At 46.6% G+C, this 25488-nt stretch overlaps 1 protein-coding gene across 1 annotated transcript; it reads right to left on the bottom strand.

The window, feature by feature from the left end:
- Positions 1-1947: 1947 nt before the first annotated feature.
- Positions 1948-11939, bottom strand: ADGRF3 (adhesion G protein-coupled receptor F3). Its single transcript, XM_055540727.1, has 13 exons — positions 11856-11939; positions 10132-10192; positions 9597-9737; positions 8974-9154; positions 8298-8542; positions 7545-7754; positions 6907-7050; positions 6535-6731; positions 5967-6146; positions 3721-5103; positions 3213-3254; positions 3077-3139; positions 1948-2430 (listed from the first exon to the last, which is right to left on the bottom strand). The coding sequence occupies exons 1-13, from the start codon at positions 11937-11939 to the stop codon at positions 2371-2373; spliced, it is 2991 nt and encodes a 996-aa protein (XP_055396702.1). The 3' UTR covers positions 1948-2370.
- Between the last annotated feature and the right edge of the window lie 13549 nt (positions 11940-25488).

Raw genomic sequence — 25488 nt, 5'->3', positions numbered from 1 at the left:
CTTCAGGCCTCTCAAGTTTTGGTCTCTCTTGAGGAGTAAAAGGTGGTATCAGGGTCTCCTGGGCTTTCTCAGATTTTAATGGGTGACTCAGAGGCTCTCTGCCTGTATCACTGTGGTTTTCTGGGGACTCTGAACCGGTATATTGTGCTTCAGAGAAGAGCGATCATTGAGAGGAAATGGGAGAATGGGGGGACTGGAGGACAAAAATAGTAGACAGTACTATTCTGAAAATAGATTATTGTGAAAGAGAGGAAACATTCAGACATGTTGGCAGCGTTTGTACTCAATGTCATACTCAACTAGAAGCCCTTTCCCCTTTCCCCCTTAAAGGAATATCAGTGATCAGTTGATTCCCAAAGCAGAACTCCAGAGAGAAAGTTGAGAGCTTTCCCAGGAACACCTAATGTAGTCTATCCTTCTGCACAAACTTAAATTCCAGGATGTATTTTTTTGTGTTTCTTTGCTTGTGAAGATTCTATTTTTAAATATGCAAAATGGTCAGGAAAACTTATTGAAAATCTTTTTTTCTAACATAAAAATACATGCTCATTATAAAAAAATAATTCAAACAATATAGAGGTGAAGAAGAAAATGAAGAATCAAGTATAGATACCCACTCTTTATATTTTGGTATCTCTTTTTAATGCATACATATTTATATGGACATATGGAACGTAATTGCCTAGTACAGTGTTCTGGAACCCTTATTTATTGCTTAGATATGTAGCCTAAATATTGTTTCATTTTGGTAGGTGTAGCTGAGTGTCATCATTTTTAGTGACCACATAGCATTCCTTGGGATGGATATATCCTAATTGGTTTCACCAAGTGCCTCTTTTTTAAGGGTGCACACATAGAGTACACATCCTTTGCACATTTATCTGTCCACTTGTTTACTTATTTCTTTAAGCCTTCTTATTAGAAATACAATTGCTGCTAAATCTCGCCTTCTTGGATTTACCTCCAGAGCATTCTTTTTATTCCACTTTTTTTTTTTTAAATGATGAAAGCCAAGTAAACAAAGGCTTAATGTCATTTCATTTATCCATTCTAAAGTGTGCTGTTAGCAGCAGAGCGTGTCTTGAGTATGTGTAATCATTTGAGAAGGAAGATGAGAACACACATGTATCTTCAGAAGCATGCTCAGAAAAGGAATCTGCTGCTTCTATATTACTTGAATTTAAAAAAATTATAATTAAAAAAATTAAGACTGTAAATGTTAATCATGTAAAAGTGGAATTGAGACATGATTCTGTTGTCAGGGAAACCGGCAAGGCAAAGCCCCTGCTGATTCTGATTCCAGTACTGCTGCCTCCTGCTTATGAATGTCTTCTATCAACGACTTTTTATATACATACATATGTATGAAACTTACATATAGTAATATGTTTTATAAAGCTTAAAGAGAGACCTATTAACTTCACTTTTTCCTATATTTTGAAAAGAAACAAACCAAATTCTGTCCTTTGCCTCCAGTGTTTGGAAGATCAGCGATCCTTTCAATTAAGCCATCCTTTCTTTTTTTTTTTTTAAAGCCATCCTTTCTTTGTAACTATAGGGAAGAAATCATTAGACAAGAAATCACTGAATAGTTCAAATAAAACCATTTTTATCAAATATCTCTGTAACATAAACTGTTGATTAGTTAAAAATGTGGTTGAGATAGTTTTGCTTGTAATTACTTTGAACTTTGGTGATCATTTTTACAGCAAAGGCAGGCTTATTCTTTAGGTAGCTTCAGCTAGTTTTTCATGCTTTTCTTGCTTGGATAGTTTAGGGGTGGAGACAGATGACTACAAAAGAAATGAGTGTGACTCATGGGAAACAGAGGGCTACCTTTCCCACAGGCTGAGCTCTGGGAGGGGGAAAGTGTTCAGATCGTTGGCCAGGACCCATCCCTGGATTCAAGGACATACCCTTGGCCTCCTTGAAGGAACACCAGCTCTGCCTGTGGGTCACTCAGAGTTTCTGTCTTCCCCACCAAGGAGCTCTCCCTGAAGCCTCTGCAGGCCCCTCTCCCCTCTGCACTCCAGGCCCACCAACAGCAGTTCCTTCAAAACAATGGTTTTTCAGGATGATTAAAATTTTGATAGTGTGAAAAGGAATTTTCAGAGTGAACTGAGTCAAGGGTCGGTGGTGGTGACACCTCCCCCACCTTTCTGGGAAAGCAATAGGAGATGCTGTCCACATCTGAGGCCTCCACCTTCTTCAGCCCATCTAGAAACGTCCACTTGAAGAAACCTGTTTTCCGCCATTGGGTTGGGACAGGTATACGAAGAGGAGTTTTCCTTTTAGAGCTTTGCTGGAAAGCCCTTTGTGCACTCAGCCTCACCACATGCTATGCATGCTGCCCTTAAGAACACTTCATTTTCACCTGGCATCTTTACTTCTTCCTTTGCTGTGTTCTGAGATGTAGGTTTCATTTGTGGCCTAGGAAGGGGTGAAGTGAAGTCACTCAGTCATGTCCAACTCTTTGCAGCCCCATGGACTATAGCCTACTAGCCTCCTCTGTCCATGGGATTTTCCAGGCAAATGTACTGGAGTGGGTTGCCATTTCCTTCTCCAGGGGATCTTCCCAACCCAGGGGTCAAACCCAGGTCTCCCACATTGCAGGCAGATGCTTTACCATATGAGCCACCAGGGAAGCCTGAAGGGGGTGGAAAGGCCCAATTGCAGAGCGATTATTATTGCCATCTCTCCTTTGATGGATTGTATCCATTTCTATATTTTCACTTGCCTTCCTGCCTGGGCAGCAGAAATCCTAGAAACTTTGCTCCCAGCTGCAGTGACTCCCATGCATACCTATCCTACTTTTCAAATGCCAACTGGAGGCAGATTTTCAGAGAGGGGGAACAAGGGACAATCCAGAGTTACCAAGAGTCCAGGATACAATCAGGAGCCCGGGAACCTGAATCTGTCCTCTGCCTGGGCTGCTTTCTCTGCTGTTGGAGAGCTGGCCCTAAATCCCCAGCCTTCTCTTGGATTCTAGCTGTGCCTGTCTCCTTCACAGGCTGTGGAACATCTACTTCTGACCTGCTCTCAGGGGTCAAAGTAAAACTTGAAGCCAGCAACTCACCAAGGAGATGGTGGATCTGGGGGGTTGGCTGCAGCAGAAGCGTTTGCGTAAAGCCTCTTGGACCTGCAAGAGAGGTGAATGCTGTTATGCACGGCCTTCCAGTGCAAGTCAGGCATGGGGAGACGAGCAGACTCACCTTCTTGTCCATGAGGCAACCAAACAGTAAGATGAAGACACCCTGAAAAGAGAGAGATGGGGATCCGTTAGTCAAGGAGGAAGGAATCAACTGAAATCAACTCATTGCCTTTCTTCTTCCTTCAACCTCTGTCCTTTCGCCTAATTCCCATCCTGAGGCTTCCCATCTCAGTTCTGAGCATTAACATCACTTGATGCATAGGATCCATTTCAGATGCTTTTCTTACTATTACGAGGAAGATGAATTATCAAAAGATAGGGTACTGGCAATTCCCTGACTTCAATAGCAATTTCAGATATTTTACAGATAAGAGAACCAAAGCTCAAAGAAGTCTGTCCAAAGTTACCTAGCAGTCCGTGGAGGAACTGGGATACAGACTTAATTAAGCCTTTTAAAATTCCTGTGCCTGTGTTTTCCTGCTCCACCGTGATACCTCCTTGAGAAGGGACTGGCAGTGACCTAGGCTGTCTAACAGGGTAAAGAGCATGCCTGCCACCGTGTCACCCACCTGGGAGGCGTTGAGAACTGTGAAGAGGTAGTGAGGGACTATGGAGACTTCCTCTAGCAGAGTGGCCAGCCCCAGCCCCCAGGTGAGGCCGAAGATAGGTGTAAGAATGAGCAGAGCTTTGATCACCCCCAGGAGGGCTTGGCGCTTCTCCACCTGGGGTCCCTCTGACAGCGAGGGTCTCAGCAGCTTCAGCACAGCCATGGTGAGTACCAGCCCATTCACGCCCACGATGGCCAGCACTGGACCCACGAAGGTGTAGAGCGCTCCTCCCTTCTTGTCCAGCCAGCATGCCCCCTCACTCAGGTATTGCCCTCGGGGTAAGTAGAGGCCTAGGGTGATACCTGCTAAACCCATGGGGCACAGGTAGCCAAGGAGCACCATCAGGGAGAGTACTCGGAGCTTGGACAGCTTATGGAAGACAAAGAGAAGCTGGTGGGCCAACATCAGGGCCTGAGCCAACATCCAGAAGAAGGTGGCCAGGTAGAGGAAGTGACAGAGGAAGGCGGCAGCCAGGCAGAGTGGGCTGCGGGGACCCGCAGGGAGGAGCGGAGCTCCTAGGAAGCAGGCATTTGCGGCCAACAGGCAGAGGACCATGTTGAGCAGGGCCGAGTGGCGTAGGCAGGCGACCTTGTTCCGCACCACAAACCTCCACACCAGCCTATACACGCCCAGGCACAGGAGCAGTGCTAGAATGGAGGCTCCCAAGCCCATCTGACTCAGCAGCTCCAGGGTGGGGTTGTTTGGAACCGTGTGTCCAGACATGAGGATGGAGAAGGCAGTGAGGTGCCGGCAGATACACTGAGTGGTGGGGCTGGCACTGGCTGCCTGCACCTGGCACCCTGCATCAGACCAGCCTCCCTTGCCCTGGAAGAGATTGTGGTCCCAGAAGACACAGTGGGGACTGCCATCTGTGTCCCCAAAGTCCATGATGACCTCTCCCTGCTTGAAGACCTGGCCACCTGCCATGATGGAGATGGCGAGGACCAGACCAGGAGTGGCATAGAGGGAGTCCCCCAGCCCTTGCCCATAGTTTGAGGGCAGAAGGTGGTCCAGTTCCTGCAGCACCAGGCTAGTAATACTGACATTGGTTCCATTATGGTGCAGGGGCGCCAATGAGTGCCTGGGAATCCATGCCTGCAGCGGGGGCTGAGTAGGGAAGGAGACTCTGTAGTTAGCTGGAAATGTGGGCTCGAGGAGCTGGCTCTGCAGCTGCACGTTGGGCAAGACGAAGGAGAAAGGCTGGTCCTGTGGGCACAGGCTGTGTGCCAGGGTCTCCACCGCCAGCAGGAGACTGGAGCCCACCGAGGGCATCTGCCTCTGGGCTAGGGTCCACAGAGAGCTGGAGTTCATGCCAAGGACCTTGTCTGTGGTTTTCAGGACAGCCTGCAGCACCCAATAGAGAGATGAGGCCTGGCTGCCAGAGCCCACAGCATTGAGCTGGGGCGCTGGGAACCACAGACCCCAAACCCATCCTTCCAAGTCTAGCTCAGGACCCAAGGATGGGGAGAAAGAGGGAGAGGAAGACAGGCCTGTGAAGAGAGCCTTTCTAAACGGGAAGGGTGGGGGGTTGTTCAGCCAACTGCTGGGGTGCCTTCAATATGTGGCTCCTGAGGAACACCCCACCCCTCTGTATGACAACCCTCCTCCCCCTTCCATCCCTTGGGGCCTCTAATGTCCTAGGGGGGCCCCTCCAGATCTGTAAAGCTAGTAGTGGTGCCCAGTGGTAGAGGGTACACGCTCTGAAGTAGAGGACCACCTGCATGTCTGTAGCCACAAGTGATGTGTGTTCCAGACATGAAGGATGTGCCGGGTCATTGTCCCTGATTATTCCTTTGGCTGCAGCTTAGGGGTCACCACCTGGTGCCTATACTGAGAGCTGGTTTAGGTGAGTCCCACAAAGCCAAGTGCGTTTGAGTATCCTCGTGCAGGTACCTTGTGTGTGGGCCTGGGGGGATTCAGATCAAGTCCACATATATGTCTGCACACACATGAACGCCTCTGAACTCCTGTCTCCACACCCCTTCCTGTTTTCCCCAGCCTCCCATGTGTTCCCAGCATCAGGCCTTCATGCTCCATGGCCTTGGTGTAGGCAGGAGGAGAAAGGGACCAGGAGAGCAGCCACTTGGACTCTAGAAAGGTCTGCCATCTGACAGCCCATGGTGATGTCAGAGGGACAGAAATGCCTGGGGGAAGAGCTTCCTGCCCATACTACCCAGCTGGCCCCTGCTGTGATTCAGAGATCTCACCTCCAGGGCGCTGCAGTTGAGCAGTGTTCCGGTGTCTGCCACCACCTTGGCCAGGACTGTCATGGTGGCCACCAGGGCCAGTAAGTCGGAGGGGGAGGTCACTGCCTCTACCTGCTCCTGCAGCTGAGCCAGGATCTGTGACACCTCTTCCTCAGGCCAGCCCTGGCCTGCCTGTAGCAGCTTGAGACAGATCAGACAGCAGGAGGGGAGTGGGTGAGCTGTCAAGAAGGAAGGGCCACCTCCTTCCCGGCCCAGCACCTCCTTTCTTTCTCCCCACATCCCATCCCAGGGGAGCAGGAAGCAGAGAGGGGAACAAGCCACATGGGAGGAATTCACACCAAGGTTTGTGGAGCAGATACCTGAGGGCATGAAGGTTTGGGACTACACCAACACTGGGTAGTAGGGTCTCAACACCTACTTCCTGGCTCTGCTAGGGCTCCAGTTCAGAGAAGCTGAATAACTTTCCTGCTGGGCCTCGGGGGGAAAGGACTCTAAAGCTGGGTCCTGAGTGAGGAAGGGATAGATCATGGAGGATGGGGCATGTGAGCAGCAGGGTCAGAAGCTTTACCTGGGCTCTGAGGAGCAGAGCCAGGAGCCCCGCATCTGTGCAGTTGCTGTGGATGGGTCCCCAGACCCCATCAGGCCCACAGGGCCTCTTTACCATGCCCGTCCTGTCCCCAGAACATGAGGCCTGTGCCACATGGCCAGCCTTGGTGACGTTCCAGGCAACAGTTGAAGAGTCCTCAGGACAGGTGGTGTCTCCATCTAAAAATGACATCAGGGAGGGCTTAGCAGCGCATTCAAGCCCGAGCTTTTCCTTGCGCAGAAACCCCTGCAGGCTTTGGAGTCTGGTTGTGTTGCCCAGCTCAGGGAGACACCCAGGAGGAGCTCCCAGGGTGGCAGTGAGAGGACGGCCGGCCGGATCCCAGGCCCCACATACCCTGGATGATGGTGACAGAGACGGTGACCCTGAGAGGGCTCAGACCCGGGCTCTGCAGCTCACAAATATATGTGGTGTTGGCTGTAGGGCAGTGCTGAACAGCCAGCATGAAGCACTGGGAGTCCGGCTTGTTGAATACAGAGGCTGAGGGGGACACGAGAAGGGAATGGTCTCCGGACCAGGGACATGCCTAGACCCCTCGGGGTCTTTCTAGCAATTTCAGAAGCAGAAGAAACAGTGGAGAAAAGCTGAGTGGTATGTGGGCAGCAGACTACTGCAGGCTGAGCTGAGATGTGGGGCCGGGAGACCCTGGTGGTGTGTCGGGGGTGTCTTACAAGCTCCAGGCCCTGAAGCCGCAGTGGACTTATTTGTAAAATGGGACCATCATCAGAGGAAGCTTGCACAGTAGCATTGGGTGGGTTCCAGGAGATCGTGTGGATGACAGCATGATGTGAAAGTTGTCTACACACATGTGGTTATTGTTGAATAGAACTGGGGTCAAAACAGTATTGGACTTGGACCTGGAACTCCCAGGTTGAACTGCAGCCTGCTTCCTGGGAGCTGGAGCCCCAGCTGCCTGGAGGGGACTAGCTGCCCTTTCCCCCTGGACCCTTGAGACAGTGAGCCCCTTTCCATACCTTGGCCGCCCTCTCTGGGGCTCCAGGAAGCCGTGTAGCCCAGATGTGCACTGGGGATGCAGCAGCTTAGCTGGAAGCCAGGGGAGGTAGCATAGGAGACGGAGAGCTGGTCTGGGAGCCCAGTCACATCTGTTGCCTGCAGAGGCACCCTCACCACCTGGTGCAGCTCCCACCTGAATCCCTGGGCCTCGAAGCGGCATATGTACTCACCTGCAGACACACGCCTGCTGCATCTCCCAGCTGCTCAGCCCCCACCTGTACTGCAGGGTCCCTCCTGCCTCCCCAGCCACTCCCTAGGTCTGCCCTCTCCATCCAGTCTGAGCTAAACCCCAGCAGGAAAGATCCCTGTGCCCTCAAGGACTGCTAGGAGGAAGAGGAGATCCTGACGCTTTGTCACGAGCCTGTTGCCGTGCATCCTAAGATGAACCTCCCTGTCTCCAGGAGATGCTCTTCCCGCACCACCCACTGCCATCTTGGCATCATGAAGAAAAGCCCGCATCTGTCCTCAGTTGAAATTGAGACCACGCTTTTGGCATTTTCTCATCAAAATTCTTCACATCCATGGGCCTCTTAGCCTTCATTTCCCCAGAATGAATAAATGGACAGAAGGAAAACGAAGAGGAGGAAAGATAAGAAGGAAGGAGAAGAGAGGGAGGAGGAGGAGGAGATGGAGGGGAGCAGAGGAAGAGGAGGGAAGTAAGAAGGGGAGGAGCGAGAAGGCAGGAGAGGAGGAGGGAGTGACAGGTGGGCTACCTGCCCATCTATGGGAGATGTTGATGATGCTGAGGACAGTCCGGCCCCGGCTGGAGGTCAAGGACACACAGGTCCCTGCCTGCAGGAGGACGGGGCTGGGGCTTCCTGTGGGCCACGGGAACCAGTTCAGGTTGGTGGTCTCCTGGTTCATGAGGAGGGTCAGGTTCAGCATGTTGCCAGGCATTTGCAGCCAGGAGTCAAGGCTCAGGGTCGCGGGGACTGCAGGAGGCAGGAGACAGGACCCCCAGAACAGAAACTTGTGGCCCTGGAGCCTTGCCCTCCTCCCCCATTTTCCGAAGCCCATCTCTCCTCACTCCTTCCCCACCCAACACTAATTGTCCTGTTTTGTCCCTGGAGGAGTGTGTCTGCTGCAGTCCAGCCCGGAAGACCCTATCTGTCAGTAGGAACCACACAGGGAAGCTTTTTGATCTAAGACTTCCCCTTCCACCAGAAAGGAAACTTTCCTTGTCCACCTGTCTCCAGAGCCCTGTTGTTGGTTAGTCTCACTATTCCTGTCCCAAGCGCGGGGCCTGTGATCTGCTGTGATACCTGGCATTTTCTCTCACCCAGAGGAGCCGCTGGGCTTGGACCAGCTGGCAGAGATACAGCCATCAGAGAGGAAAAAACAGAGAGGGTTTTGTTCACTCGGGGCTATTGGTTTCCAAGTTCCCAGCCCTCCTTACCAGGTGGCAGCAGCTGGCAGTACCCTGCTTCAGTAGGGCTCAGGACAAGACAGCTGCACGGCCGGTGCTTGATGGGGGTTTGACAGGGCTGGCGATGGCTGCAGACGCTGGCGTTCCACTGGTACCCAGAGAGGCAAGCACAGTGGCTGCGCCCGTCGTGGGTGACATTGCACTCTGTTACAGAAGGAAGGGAAATGAGAAGTGAGCAGGGTGTCCAGGAAAGCCCGATGCCTACTGTCTGCGAGGCCCTAGGGCTAGCTTTCTGAAACAATCCCAAACTCACTGCCTTCCCAGCCAGGGTTCAAAGCAGCAGAGCATGCTGGGCAAAGGCATGCGAGGTGGGAGCAGAGAAGCCCTGGCTCAGCATCATCTGCCCCTTGGGCCTCTGCCAAAGTTTAGAAGATGGGGACATGGAGCAGGAAGGGAAGGTCTGTCCGATGGGAGGTAGGGAAGAATCATCCCAAGACCATCCAAGAAATAGGGAGGGGCTCCCCGCAGTATCTCAGACCAGGACACTGTGGGAGGGCTGGGCAGCTCTCGCACCCTGAGCTCCCCCTCCCACCTGAGCAGCTAAGAGCCATTGAAAGGCCGGGGGTCAGGAGAGGTTCTTCCCCACCTGTTGTGAGGTTGAGGCCAGTGAGAGTCACTGGGGCCGAGGAAGCCGAGGCAGCCGGGACAGTCAGGGGCTGGGAGAGTGCCTCCGGCCAGGGCTCATCGGAGAAGTCCAGCTGTATGTAGATGGAGACCAGGACCAGTTCTGCAGGAGAGGGGAGAGCTGGAGGGAAAGGAGCAGCTGCTGTGGACCCGACACTAGCTGTCCCCTCCAGGAACCTGAAGACGTCCCACCCTCCTCCTCCCACAGCCCATGCAGACAGGTCCACACAGACAGGACCCAGGAAGGTGGTCTCCACTCACCCATCACACATGCCGCTTCATGTTGCCCTCCCAACAACCCCCTTACACAGGTGAGACTATCCGGGAGGAAAAGGTTTTGTCAAGACCTCACAGCTAGAGAGCTGCCTTGACGCCTGTGACCAGTGCCAGACCCGGTCTCTCTCTGACCCGCACTGCCCTCCCCCTCAGCGGTGCCTCTTTCAGACCTTTCTTTCTGCCTCGTTCCCTGCTCCCCACCCTCCCATTTGTCCACTCACCACCTGTTCCACTTTCGGGGTCCAGCTGTGGCCCCGATACCCCTCGAGCCTGCTTCTGTCCCTGGAACAGAGCACAGGGAGACTCTGGGGAGAGCTGAACCCTGCCTTTCTCCAGGGACACCTTCTTCTCTAAGCCGCTGCGGGGGCAGCCTGGCTGTGACGTGGTCTCTCTTGGAAGCTCCTCTTATTGACTGGAATCAAGAGGGCAGAGCAGGAGGGGAAAGCCAGCTTCTGGTAGGAGGTGCCTGACTGCAGCCCCAGGGATCCCTCCCAGGCCGGCAAGGCCCACCCGAACCCAGGAACCAGGCACACCCTTGAGAGTCAACAAGCTTTGCTTAATTCCTTCGCGAATGCACCCATCCCTGGGTCTGTGAGTGTGTGAGTGTGCGCTAAGTCCCTCCACGATTTTTTGCGACCCCATGGACTGTATCTCTATAGGCTCCTCTGTCCATGGGGATTCTCCAGGCAAGAATACTGGAGTGGGTTGCTGTGCCTTCCTCCAGAGGATCTTCCTAACTCAGGGATTGAACCCATGTCTCTTATGTCTCCTGCTTTGGCAAGAGAGTTCTTTACCACTAGTGCCACCTGGGAAGCCCATCCCTGGGCCTCTAGGCTGATTGAAATGACTGGGTCTGGAGCTCCAGTGAGGAGGGCTGGGTGGAGCTGCCTGGCACCCAGAAAGAAAATGAAAGTCGCTCAGTCGTGTCTGACTTTGCAGCCCCAAGGACTATACAGTCCATGGAATTCTTCAGGCCAGAAAGTGGGTAGCCTTTCCCTTCTCCAGGGGATCTTTCCAATCCAGGGATTGAACCCAGGTCTCCCACATTGCAGGCAGATTCTTTATCAGCTGAGCCACCAGGGAAGCCCAAGAATATTGGAGTGGAGTGGGTAGCCTATTCCTTCTCCAGAGGATCTTCCGTACCCAGGAATCGAACCAGGGTCTCCTGCATTGCAGGCGGATTCTTTACCAACTGAGCTATCGGGGAAGCTTGGGGATTATTCCCTCCATAGCAATTGCCATGAGGGTGAGCAGAAACAATACCTAGGTCTCTGGTGTGTGTAAATATTTCCTCACCCACACCTCCCTCTCTCAAAATTGCATGTGTGTGAGGAGGTCAGTCTAAAAACAGATATGCATTAGATGAGTATGTGGCTAGAGATAGATAGATATCCACCTGAGAGAACACACAAATCATAAAGTGCCAAACTAGACACTGCTGACTTTCCTCAGATTCTCTCCTCCTCTATGCCAATGGTTCCCAAATTTGGCAAGTTTTTATTTTCATTTTTAAGGGACAAGCTTGACTGGAAGAGCCTTTACCTAAAGTGCAGCAGGCATCACTGGTGTTCACAGGAATTCAAATAAAGAAACAAAAGCTATCCTCACACTCTGAAAAATTAGGCTGAACTCTCATAAAAAACCATCCTCTTTAAAAAAATATGTTACCAGGGCTTCCCTGGTGGTCCAGTAGTTAAGACTCTGTGCTCCCAGTTCTGGGAACCTGGGTTCTATCCTTGGTCAGGGAACTGGATCCCACATGCCGCAACTAAGACCTGGCTCAGGCAAATAAATACATATTTTAAAAAAAAGCATGACTTCCTCACCCTGAAGCCCTCTCCCATCCACCCATCCATTCATCCTACACCGTGCTGCCTCTCACACCCAGAGGCCCCTACTGTCATCTCTGCAGACCTTCTCATGGTCCTCACCCAGGCTTACTCACAGGCTGGAATGCTCGGACAGCTGGTGGCTCCACCAGAGGGAGAATCATGGCCAGGAGCAGCACAGGGGCAGCTGAGCAGACCATGGCTCACTGAAGCTGCCCTCAAGAGCCCACCTGCTGCCGCATGATGCAAATGTCCTCAGAGGAGAGCTGGCAGGGCTGTGCACAGATGGAATGGGAGAGAAGAGAGGAAGGGAGCCAGGCTGAGTTTACAGAGGAAGTGTTACAGCCCATGCTACAGTCAAATGGGCAGCCAGGTCACTGTGGGGCCCCCTGGAGCTCATAGGCTCCAGTGAGAGTGGTCTGCCCAGGTTCCCTGCTGGAGTCTGGGCCCAGGACTCAGTGAGCAGGAGAGGAGCTGGGGGCTCTAGGTCACAACACCAGCCATGTGTCCATTAGCCAGGTTCCATCACATCTCCAAGGGTCTGGAAAATATGGATTTTTCTGAAGCTCCCAGGAAGCTGGGTCATTGATCAAAAAGGCAAGATTAGAAAAGACAAACATCAGAGCTGATGGCTAGGCTGAAATAATTTCTAGATAGACTGGACTCTTAAATGTAACAAAGAATCTGGGAAAAAACCTGGAGAAATTATCAAGGAGTTTCATAAAATAATTTCATAGTGAGGAAGGCTTTTCTAAGTATGACACAAAACCCAGAAGCCAGAGAGGAAATAATGAATTAGAAAGTATACAAAGTTTTAAATTTAGGGTGAAAAGACTGTTGGGATAAAAAGGCAAAAGACAACATATTTATAAGACTATGATTGTAAGGCTAATCTTTTAAAAATGTTATCTATTTACTTATTTATTTTCGGCTGTACTAGGTCTTCACTGTTGCGAGCAGGCTTTCGAGTAGCTGCAGCAAGTAGGGACTACTCTTCATTGTGTGCACTGGCTTAGTTGCCCCCTCCCCCACAGCACGCGGAATCTTTTCAGACCAGGGATCAAACCCATGTCCCCTGTGTTGGCAGGAGGATTCTTAACCACTGGACCACTAGCGAAGATCAAGAGCTAATCTTAACATAAAAATTTTTTATCTTACACATCAGTAAGAAAATGGGCAAAAAAAAAATCAAAGAAATATCAATAGTTTGATGAACATATAAAAACACCCAACTTAAGATATAAGACATGCAAATTGAAATAGAATATTCTTTTTCACCCACTAATTATCAAAAGGTGAGATATTGGTTATCTTAAGTGTTAACAAAAGTGTACTTGTACAAAAATATGTGTATAAGGATGGTAATCAAACTAGTCAACCCTAAAGGAAATTAATCCTGAATATTCTTGGAAGGACTGATGCTGAAGCTGAAGCTCCAATATTTTGGACACCTGATACAAAGAGCTGACTCATTAGAAAAGACCCTGATGATGGGAAAGATTGAGGGCAGGAGGAGAAGGGGACAACAGAGGATGAGATGGTTGGATGGCATCACCAACTCAATGGACATGAGTTTGAGCAAGCTCCAGGAGTTGGTGATGGACAGGGAGGCCTGGCGTGCTGCAGTCCATGGGGTTGGAAAGAGTCCAACACGACTTAGCAACTGAACAACAGGGATGTTCAAGGCAGAGCTTGTGATAGCAAATGAGTTAAACAACCCAAATGCCCCAAAAGGATAGGTTAGGTAAGTTATGGCATTTCCAAATAGAACATTGTTATGGGGAAAAAAGTAAAGTAGCTCTATTTGGAGTGAACCATGATATATATGGTGAAATTTAAACTGTATGTTATGCTTTCCTTTAGGTAAAAAAAAGGAATCCATATTAGATACTTGTGCATTTTATACTTGGAATATTTCTGGAAGAATACATTAGAAAGTTAGCAATAATTGTTGCCTCTTGAAAATGAGATTAGGAGTCTGAATTGTTCTCTGTGCTGTTTGATATACATATTTTCTAACTTTAGGCATGTTCTTTTTTAATTACAGAAAAAGAAAGAGCTGAGACTTCCCAGAGACAAGACACAGGTACCTGGGGTGGGACACTGTTAGCACGTTGGCAAGTGTCTACTGCAGCTGCAGGTGGTCTCAGACGGGCACCAACAGCACCAACTACTGCTGGCGGGTGGGGGTCAGTCAGAGAACTAAGTGCACCTGCACAGTGCTCACCAGGGGCTCTGGAGGACAGGAATGACAGAAGAGAGAGGTGGACTTGAGACACGTGGAGGTGAGCTGCTTCCATGCTGGGTGGGCACTGAGCAGCAGAAGTTTCCAGTTAGGAGAGGCAAGGACAGACCACTTGGAGAGAAGATGCTCTATCTAGAAGCAGAAACACCAAAGGAACAAGTGACTCAGAGAACATTAGGAAGTCAATAGAGGGGACTTTCCTGATGGTCTAGTGGCTAAGACTCCAGGCACCCAATGCAGGGGGCCTGGGTTCCATTGCTGGTCAGGGAATTACGATCCCACAAACTACAGCTAAGCCCGAGAACTGTAACTAAAGAAGCCTGTGTGCAGCAAAAAGACCCAGCACTTGCCAAAGTAAATGATAACATTAGTAATGATTTTTTTAAAAGAAAGTCAGTAGAGGTGGAGCTGGAGAGACCCCTAAGGATTCAACCCCCAAAACAGAATTTTTCCTAATTGGTACTCAATTCATCTTAATCCCTTTGAGTTCATGATGAGAAATGAGTATAACAAGGGGAATAACATATTCCTGGGTCCATAAAAGTTGAGGTGTCCAAAGTGTATAAAACTACGAATAGAACTAAAGAAGTGAGAATATTGCCATAATTATGGGTCTATGAATGTGTTTCGTACAAATGGTATAACTCCCATTTAATGAAATAAGCTATATTTTCAGTGTCATAGGAGTACATAAAATTTAAAAGAACTCTGTTGTGAATTCATTCATTCATATATCCATTAAATGAATACTTATTAAGCACTGGTGTCCGATGCTATGCTAGGTCCTAGACATTCAGTGGTATTGTGGACTAAATGCATCTTGGTGCATTTACCAAAATAAGGTTGGGCACAAAGACTGTGACAGTTATTATGGAATACAGTATTTTTTTTTTTTTTTGGTTGCTACCAAGGCTTGGCCAGTATCAGGGCATGTCAGAGGACGGTGTGCAGAGAGGAGGGGAAAATGCACAGCTGTTTACCCAGTTGGAAACCTTGATGCAGTACAGTTTTAGTAATAGCTAATTAGCTAATTCTTGACTGAGACAGGAAGGTCCAATACAGAAAGAACATGTTTAAAATTGCTTGACACCATATTTGTATGATCTATGAAATATATGACAATAAAAAGTATTTTAACAAAAAGGCAGGTGCTGTATATGTCTTCATAAAAACCAAGGATATTTCTGACATCAAAAAAATTTAAGGGGTGTGTGTGTGTGTGTGAATAAACATACGGGGAGGACTAGGACATTGGAATGAAGCAAAATTTTTTCTTTTAAAGGCAAAAAAATTTCAAATCCTCTAAGGCAGGAGCCTATGGATTTAAAAAAAATATTTAATTTATTTATTATTTTTGGCTTCTCTGGGTCTTTGTTGTGGTGCACGGGCTCTTGTCGCTGCACGTGGGCTTTCTCTAGTTGCAGTGAGCAGGCTTCTTATTGAGGTGGCTTCTCTTGTTGCAGAGCACGGGCTCTATCTAGAGCATGTGGACTCAGCAGTTGTGGCTCACAGGCTTAGTTGCCTGGCAACATGTGGGATCTTAGTTCCCAGACCAGGGGTCGAACCTGCCCCTGCATTGGCAGGTGGATTCTTAACCACTGGACCACCAGGGAAATACTGGAGCCTGTTGATTTTAATGTACAATTCAGGCTATCAAAATGTTAATAAGTTTAAGTATCTATTAAGCACACACCCTATCTATTTAGATTCATCTATGAAAATCATTTTATAACATGGAGATATAGATGACCTCCCTAAGCATGAAATGAAATCCTAAAACCACATAGGACAGGATGACCAATTTGAATATGAAAAATATGAGATGGTTTATACAAATCACAGAAGGCTACAAGATGGTAATATTACTCCATGAAGAAGAACAATTTTCTCTGAGGGAACAACTACATGCTAAGGTTTGCAAAGAGGTAATGAATGGAAAAGCAGACATAGGAGTCAGATAGCTGGAGATCAAAATTAGCTTCATTACTGGAAAAGCTGAATGAGAGAAAGATGGTGGTTTGGATGTGAGCCAGAAGCACTTCCCAGACATCCTCCTTGAACTGAATCTACTTACCCTGTCACTGGCATAGCTGGGCATCTACAGGTCTCCCTTGTGGAGATGGGGGAGCTGAGAGTGGGTCTGGAGGACTGGCCACTTCAGAAGAGGGAGGTCTCAGAGCTTATTCTCCACTTCTTAGCCATCAGACAGGTCACTGTTCGCTTGGGGAAATGTGAGAGGAAAGAGAGACTATATCTTTATGGGGAATGGAAGTTCCCTCCGTTCTGTGGAAATGGGAGAAGAAAGGAATAGTATTCTGCACCAATACCATGCAGTACTGATTATAACAGGATTGATTTCAATATTTTAGTCAGAGAAAACTGAAAAACTTCATTTAACTCATGTCAAAATATACACATAAGAGGATTTTGTAAAGTCAACAAACCTAGAGAATATTTTTGAATACTTTGTTAGAAGCCCTAGAGAAATGTGTGCCAAGAACAAAAATTAGCAGGTACTTTGAGTGAAAACCCTTATTTCTGCTTTATTCTACATGTTTTCTGAACCAATTTGTAGAAAGTGTCCTCCACCCTTATTCACAGGTTTGCTACAGAAGCGGTCATTTTATACAAGGTCATGCTGCCCCCCTGCCAACAGTAGAGTCCTTGTTACACATCTAATGCCAACAACTTCTCTTTTCCAGTGTAACTGGATGTGGGACCTTAGGGGGAGCCTGAGGTTCCAACCTGCATTGGAAGTGGGAGTCTTAACCACTGGACTACCAGGGAAGGTCCCCTCAAGACATTTTTATAATAGTGGCTTTTTAAAAATAATTCCAACATCTGTGTCATCACTGATGTCTATTGATTGCCTCTTCCCATGCGAACTGAGATTTCCTTACTCTTCATATGCCATGTAAGTTTGGATTGTAGCCTCGACATTTGAATATTATAAGACTCTGGATCTTATTTAAATCCTATGGAAAATACTGATATTTTGATTTTAGCAAGCAACTGACCTAGTTCAGTTCAGGTCACAAGTTCTGACCCATCTACTATGAATTGCATTTTCAACATCGGTTCCCTTTTCAGTCTTTGTGATACTATTCAGATCCACTGCATATATGTGCCACCCAGCAACCCGTCTGGGACCTGGGTGAAGGTCTATGTCTTAGCGCAATTCTCAAAGTCTGTGGTATGCTCTTTAGGGTCAAGTATATGGATGTACAGCTGGGAGAAACTCCCAGGACTTCATAAAACTCTAGGAGTCATCTTCCTGAGTTTCTTTTCTCTCAAGTTACTCCAGTTCCCTTGAAATAATACTCTTGTCAAAGTAGCATGAACATAGCACACTTATATCTACCGTTATTACATGCGTTTTTAAATACTTCTTTAAATGAATTAGAGAATGGCAACCACATCCATTCCTTCAAAACACTGTTCTCTTTATAGCCTGAGCTTAGCACATATAAACATTATTATTAGTTTTAAAAAGCACTTTAAGTGCATTACAGAAAAGTTTAAGAATATTCTCAAGTATTCTTTAAAATATTCAAGTATTCTAAGAAAAACTTCTTAGAACATTCAAGTTTTCTTAGAACACTCAAGTTATTCCCTTTTATTAAGAAAATATTCTTTACACTGTGAAGTTAACACGATAAAATCCCACTTCCTCAAGTCTAATTGGTTTAATGAGATAGGTGGAGGCCATTTCATGGGTCACAATCGCCAACAGGAAGTGTAATGACCATACAATACACAAGTCTAATAAAAGTGAGGCTGGGTACCACTCCCTCTCCTCATATCTTGGGTAGAATTAGTTTGGGCCTTTATCTCAAAGCTCAAGAATAAATCCTACCAAATAGGAGATGGTGTTCAATTAAGAGCCTACTGTGTTTGAACAACACAATATCTACATTACAAATATGATAGAGAATTCCCCGGCAGTAGAATGGTTAGGGCTCTGCACTTCCACCTGTATATATATGAAAGTAAACAAATGAACATAAGAAAATTAAAGTGGTTTTGACTTTGGATTATCAGAGCAATGTCAGCTTGTTGAAAAAAACCTAAAACAATTGAGAAATGTGTAATTTAGAAACTGAAAGTACTTATGACTCTCTTTCTGGTCATAAAATAAACCACAATATATATCTTGCTTTTGATTTGTTTACTGGAAAAGTGTTAGTTTTACTGGAAAAAAAAATTCCAGTAATTTTTTTAAATGAAAAGACCTCAACTTTTCATATTGCTGTTTCACACACATACACAAAAAAATATGCAAAGAAGTTGTTTTTTACTTGAATGTGATTGTATTTTTTTTCTTGAGAGTCTGTGAATTCAAACAAAATTTTAGACAGGAAGTTTATTAAAGAGTGGTCTAAGATGTGAAAACAACCTAACATCCATCACCAGTAGAACGGATAAACAAACTGCAGACAGCTTTACTTCCATTCTTCAAAACCACACAGAAATTAAAATGAGTGAACTAGACTTATATATATATAGACACAGATCAACCTCAAAACAATATTGAGTGTAAAAAATATTGTAAGAGATTAGGAACTGTATACTGTGCTATGGCGAGTCTCTCAGTCGTGTCTGACTCTGCGACCCGCCAGGCTCCTCTGTCCATGGGGATTCTCCAGGCAAGAATACTGGAGTGGGTTGCCATGCCCTCCTTCAGGGGATCTTCCTAACCCAGGGATCAAACCCAGGTCTCCTGCATTGCAGGTGGATTCTTTACCATCTGAGTCACCAGGGAAGTCCAAAAAGTGGGATCCTATTTAAGTACACACACACAAGCCCCAAATAATACTGTACTGAATCTAGACAGAAACCTATGTAATAAAAGTATAAAATAGGAATAGGAATAATAAACAACAGCTGCAAGATAGTGGCTAATTCTGGGACCAAGTGGGAAAGAGATGGTATAGAGCTGGAGCTTTAGCTGAAACATAAAAAAAGAACAACTCAGACTTCCCTGGTGGTGCAGTGATAAAGAATCCGTCTGCTGAGACTGGAGACATGGGTTCGATCCCTGGGTTCAGGAAGATTCCACGTGCCACAGAGCAACTAACCCTGTGCCCCACAACTCCTGAGTCCATGCTCTAGAGCCAATGAGCCGTGACTGAGCCTGTGCAGCAAATACTGAGGCCTGGGTGACTAGAGTCTGTGCTCCGCAACAAGAGAAGCCAGCACAATGAGAAGCCCGCCACAACTACAGAAAGTCTGCATGAAGCAACGAAGGCTCAATGAGCCAAAATAAACAAATAAAATTATTAAGAAAAAAAGAGCTCCGAAGAACACATGGCAAAATACTAACCCCTGTTAATTCCTGGTGGTGGCTACTTGGATATCAATTATATTCCTTTCTATGTGTGATAGTTAAGCTGGGTAATGATGCTGGTGATGCTGGACAGAGGGATGGGGAACCTTTCCTGGTCTTGACCTTGACTGTTAAACATACAGATATATTCTTTTTTTTCTTCCAGTTTGAATCATTTTAATATTTAAAGACAAAAAGTGAGTGCTTTTTTTTTTTTTTTTTAACACAGGCACAAAGGTCTAACTGCCAACTTGCACACAGGAAATGAGCACCTGCTCTGTCACCCATAATCCCAGCTGGTGTTTGACTGCTGTGGGCCCTCGCCCTCTCCATTCACAGCGGCTGATTTATGCTACAACTGTAATGTATCTGGTCTCTTTCTTAATGTGTGCATGTCTCTCCCCAGCATCTCCATTCTAAAATAAAAACCAAAGAGTCATCGGGGCAGGGGACATCTCTCCCACTGGTACCGGCTCCTACCCTACATCTTCTGGCTTGAAACAATGCTGGGGAAGGAGTGGATGGCCAGAGCGGGAGGACGGGTCTGCACTCCGCACTCTGTCATCGGAGTGAGGACAGGAGGTATAAGTCAAAACAACATGATGTGCACAGATGAGCTTGGGAGTCCCTGCGTGAGATAAAGCTGAGAGAATTCTCCTCACCAGGTTTAGAGAGATCAAGGTGTCATCATTTAAAATGAAAGTATTTTATTTTATCTCAGGAATCAGCAATCCAAACAGTACTGAATTTCAAATATTTTCCCACCAAGACACCTCAGCTATCGCAGGAACCATCTAGACCTTTCCAGGAAGTGAAGGTAGAGCTACAGGCATTCCTCCTGACAGCCCTATGATGAGGTTAGAAGCATCTCTTCAGTGTGGAAAACAACAGGAAGAGCCCAGATCAGGAAGGAGGTGGCCTCAACTCACAAGGCTGTTCTGCAGAACCTGTACTTTATTGGAGCCACAGAGAGAGAGAGAGAGAGAGAGAGAGAGAGTGATGAAAATTGGCTCCTGCCTTGGGCTGGAGCCTCTTGGGGGATCATCTCTGTCAGACTCCATGGTCTCCCTGACATGGCATTACCTGGCTCCTGGCTCATCCCCATCCAGCTCCTCCTCATCTTTTCACACATCTTTCCAGAGCATTTCCTCCTCAAAGAGGGGACAGTGGCGATGGCCGCCTCAGGGACCCTAGCCATAGATGCATTTTTTTATGAGAAAAGTGTTTCTTCTAATACACACCTAGGTTTTCATTTCTGAAAGAAAAGCCTTTACTTCTAGCACTTTATAAAATTTGAAGGGCTATTCCTGTACAAAGATGGGGTTTAAAAAAAAATTACCTAGGAAAAGCATTTTATCCTCCTTAGTTCTCTCTTTGGTTTTTATCTATTTTCCTACTTGCGGGCTTATTTCTTTGTAGAAATCTTAGCTCTAAGGTCCATGTTAATGCTTCCATTCTTTATATCAGTTTCTCTAGAGAAGCTGTTAAATCACTTTTTCCTGATTACCTACTTTCTGCTTTCAAGAGGGAACTTGCTGGCAGTTACCTCAAGCACTAGCTTCTCAAATTATTCCTTTAATCTTTCCTGTTCCTAGTCTCATGCCAAACTAGGAAGAGAAATCCAATATGAGTATTTTGCTGATGCTTATATCAATGCAAGAGAAGACTCTACACATGGACATCACCAGATGGTCAACACTGAAATCAGATTAATTATATATTTTGCAGCCAAAGACGGAGAAGCTCTATATAGTCAGCAAAAACAAGACTGGGAGCTGACTGTGGCTCAGATCATGAACTCCTTATTGCCAAATTCAGATTTAAATTGAAGAAAGTAGGGAAAACCAGTAGACCATTCAGGTATGACCTAAATCAAATCCCTTATGATTATACAGTGGAAGTGAGAAATAGATTTAAGGGCCTAGATCTGATAGAGTGCCTGATGAACTATGGACTAAGGTTTGTGACATTGTACAGGAGACAGGGATCAAGAACATCCCCAAGGAAAGAAATGCAAAAAAGCAAAATGGCTGTCTGAGGAGGTCTTACAAATAGCTGTGAAAAGAAGAGAAGCAAAAAGCAAAGGAGAAAAGGAAAGATATAAATATCTGAATGCAGAGTTCCAAAGAATAGTAAGGAGAGATAAGAAAGCCTTCCACAGCAATTAATGCAAAGAAATAGAGGAAAACAACAGAATGAGAAAGACTAGAGATCTCTTCAAGAAAATTAGAGATACCAAGGGAACATTTCACGAAAAGATGGGCTCAATAAAGGACAAAAATGGTAGAGACCTAACAGAAGCAGAAGATATTAAGAAGAGGTGGCAAGAATACCCAGAAGACTGTACAGAAAAGATCTTCATGACCCAGATAATCACGATGGTGTGATCACTCACCTAGAGCCAGACATCCTGGAATGTGAAGTCAAGTGGGCCTTAGAAAGCATCACTATGAACAAAGCTAGTGGAGGTGATGGAATTCCAGTTGAGCTATTTCAAATCCTGAAAGATGATGCTATGAAAGTGCTGCACTCAATATGCCAGCAAATTTGGAAAACCCAGCAGTGGCCACAGGACTGGAAAAGGTCAGTTTTCATTCCAATCCCAAAGAAAGGCAATGCCAAAGAATATGTTCAAACTACCACACAATTGCACTCATCTCACACACTAGTAAAGTAATGCTCAACATTCTCCAAGCCAGTCTTCAGCAATACGTGAACCGTGAACTTCCTGATGTTCAAGCTGGTTTTAGAAAAGGCAGAGGAGCCAGAGATCAAATTGCCAACATCCGCTGGATCATGGAAAAAGCAAGAGAGTTCCAGAAAAACATCTACTTCTGCTTTATTGACTATGCCAAAGCCTTTGATTGTGTGGATCACAAGAAACTGTGGAAAATTCTCAAAGAGTTGGGAATACCAGACCACCTGACCTGCCTCTTCAGTTCAGTTCAGTTCAGTTCAGTTGCTCAGTCGTGTCTGACTCTTTGCGACCCCATGAATCGCAGCTCGCCAGGCTTCCTTGTCCATCACCAACTCCCGGAGTTCACTCAGACTCATGTCCATCGAGTCAGTGACGCCATCCAGCCATCTCATCCTCTGTCGTCCCCTTCTCCTCCTGCCCCCAATCCCTCCCACCATCAGAGTCTTTTCCAATGAGTCAACTCTTCACATGAGGTGGCCAAAGTATTGGAGTTTCAGCTTTAGCATGAGTCCGTCCAAAGAAATCCCAGGGCTGATCTCTTTCAGAACGGACTGATTGGATCTCCTTGCAGTCCAAGGAACTCTCAAGAGTCTTCTCCAACACCACAGTTCAAAAGCATCAATTCTTCTGCACTCAGCCTTCTTCACAGTCCAACTCTCACATCCATACATGACCACAGGAAAAACCATAGCCTTGACTAGATGGATCTTTGTTGGCAAAGCAATGTCTCTGCTTTTGAATATGCTATCTAGGTTGGTCATAACTTTCCTTCCAAGGAGTAAGCGTCTTTTAATTTCATGGCTGCAGTCACCATCTGCAGTGATTTTGGAGCCCAGAAAAATAAAGTCTGACACTGTTTCCACTGTTTCCCCATCTATTTCCCATGAAGTGATGGGACCGGATGCCATGATCTTTGTTTTCTGAATGTTGAGCTTTAAGCCAACTCTTTCATTCTCCTTTTTCACTTTCATCAAGAGGCTTTTTAGTTCCTCTTCACTTTCTGCCATAAGGGTGGTGTCATCTGCATATCTGAGGTTATTGATATTTCTCCCGGCAATCTTGATTCCAGCTTGTGCTTCTTCCAGCCCAGTGTTTCTCATGATGTACTCTGCATATAAGTTAAATAAGCAGGGTGACAATATACTGCCTTGACATACTCCTTTTCCTATTTGGAACCAGTCTGTTGTTCCATGTCCAGTTCTAACTTGCTTCCTGACCTGCATACAGATTTCTCAAGAGGCAGGTCAGGTGGTCTGGTATGCCCATTTCTTTGAGAATTTCCCACAGTTTCTTGTGATCCACACAGTCAAAGGCTTTGGCATAGTCAATAAAGCAGAAATAGATGTTTTTCTGGAACTCTCTTGCTTTTTCCATGATCCAGCGGATGTTGGCAATTTGATCTCTGGCTCCTCTGCCTTTTCTAAAACCAGCTTGAACATCAGGAAGTTCACGGTTCACGTATTGCTGAAGACTGGCTTGGAGAATGTTGAGCATTACTTTACTAGTGTGTGAGATGAGTGCAATTGTGTGGTAGTTTGAACATATTCTTTGGCATTGCCTTTCTTTGGGATTGGAATGAAAACTGACCTTTTCCAGTCCTGTGGCCACTGCTGGGTTTTCCAAATTTGCTGGCATATTGAGTGCAGCACTTTCATAGCATCATCTTTCAGGATTTGAAATAGCTCAACTGGAATTCCATCACCTCCACTAGCTTTGTTCATAGTGATGCTTTCTAAGGCCCACTTGACTTCACATTCCAGGATGTCTGGCTCCAGATGAGTGATCACACCATCGTGATTATCTGGGTCGTGAAGATGTTTTCTGTACAGGTCTTCTGGGTATTCTTGCCACCTCTTCTTAATATCTTCTGCTTCTGTTAGGTCTCTACCATTTCTGTCCTTTATTGAGCCCATCTTTGCGTGAAATGTTCCCTTGGTATCTCTAATTTTCTTAAAGAGATCTCTAGTCTTTTCCATTCTGTTGTTTTCTTCTATTTTTTTGCACTGATCGCTGAGGAAGGCTTTCTTATCTCTTCTTGCTATTCTTTGGAACTCTGCATTCAGATATTTATATCTTACCTTTTCTCCTTTGCTTTTTGCTTCTCTTCTTTTCACAGCTATTTGTAAGGCCTCCCCAGACAGCCATTTGCTTTTTTGCATTTCTTTTCCTTGGGGATGGTCTTGATCCCTGTCTCCTGTACAATGTCATGAATCTCAGTCCATAGTTCATCAGGCACTCTATCAGATCTAGGCCCTTAAATCTATTTCTCACTTCCACTGTATAATCATAAGGGATTTGATTTAGGTCATACCTGAATGGTCTAGTGGTTTTCCCTACTTTCTTCAATTTAAGTCTGAATTTGGCAATAAGCGTGGGCTGCTGTGACCGGCGCACTAAGTGTGGCGGAGAGGAGCTGCCCAAGTCCGAGGTCAGGGCAGCGGCCGGGAGGACCAACCCCACGTCCAAGGAGCGGTGACTGCGCGGGTGCAGGAGGGCCTGGAGGAGCTATGCCACGTTGAAGGTCAGGAAGGGCGGTGGTGAGGAGATACCCCTCGTCCAAGGTAAGGAGCAGCAGCTGGGCTTTGCTGGAGCAGCCATGAAGAGATACCCCAAGAGAAACCCAAGTAAGACGATAGGTGTTGCAAGAGGGCATCAGAGGGCAGACACACTGAAACCATACTCACAGAAAACTAGTCAATCTAATCACACTAGGACCACAGCCTTGTCTAACTCAATGAAACTAAGCCATGCTCGTGGGGCAACCCAAGACAGGCGGGTCATGGTGGAGAGATCTGACAGAATGTGGTCCACTGGAGAAGGGAATGGCAAACCACTTCAGTATTCTTGCCTTGAGAACCCCATGAACTGTATGAAAAGGCAAAATGATAGGATACTGAAAGAGGAACTCCCCAGGTCAGTAGGTGCCCAATATGCTACTGGAGATCGGTGGAGAAATAACTCCAGAAAGAATGAAGGGATGGAGCCAGAGCAAAAACAAGACCCAGCTGTGGATGTGACTGGTGATAGAAGCAAGGTCCGATGCTGTAAAGAGCAATATTGCATAGGAACCTGGAATGTCAGGTCCATGAATCAAGGCAAATTGGAAGTGGTCAAACAAGAGATGGCAAGAGTGAATGTCGGCATTCTAGGAATCAGCGAACTAAAATGGACTGGAATGGGTGAATTTAACTCAGATGACCATTACATCTACTACTGTGGGCGGGAATCCCTCAGAAGAAATGGAGTAGCCATCATGGTCAACAAAAGAGTCTGAAATGGAGTACTTGGATGCAATCTCAAAAACGACAGAATGATCTCTGTTCGTTTCCAAGGCAAGCCATTCAATATCATAGTAATCCAAGTCTATGCCCCAACCAGTAATGCTGAAGAAGCTAAAGTTGAACGGTTCTATGAAGACCTACAAGACCTTTTAGAACTAACACCCAAAAAAGATGTCCTTTTCATTATAGGGGACTGGAA

This window comes from Bubalus kerabau, chromosome 11 (assembly GCF_029407905.1).
Source record: "Bubalus kerabau isolate K-KA32 ecotype Philippines breed swamp buffalo chromosome 11, PCC_UOA_SB_1v2, whole genome shotgun sequence".
Classification (NCBI taxonomy): Eukaryota; Metazoa; Chordata; class Mammalia; order Artiodactyla; family Bovidae; genus Bubalus; species Bubalus kerabau.
The sequence above is the reverse complement of the archived record's forward strand: the minus strand, read 5'-3'. Positions and strand labels throughout refer to the sequence as shown.

Excerpts from the sequence above, each read along its gene's own strand:
- ADGRF3 (XM_055540727.1), bottom strand. The coding sequence starts at position 11,939 with ATGGTCTGCTCAGCTGCCCCTGTGCTGCTCCTGGCCATGATTCTCCCT. Across the intron at positions 9,738-10,131 it reads CCCCGAAAGTGGAACAGGTG|AACTGGTCCTGGTCTCCATC; the intron begins GTGAGTGGACAA and ends CCTCTCCTGCAG. Across the intron at positions 7,755-8,297 it reads CATCTCCCATAGATGGGCAG|GTGAGTACATATGCCGCTTC; the intron begins GTAGCCCACCTG and ends GTGTGTCTGCAG.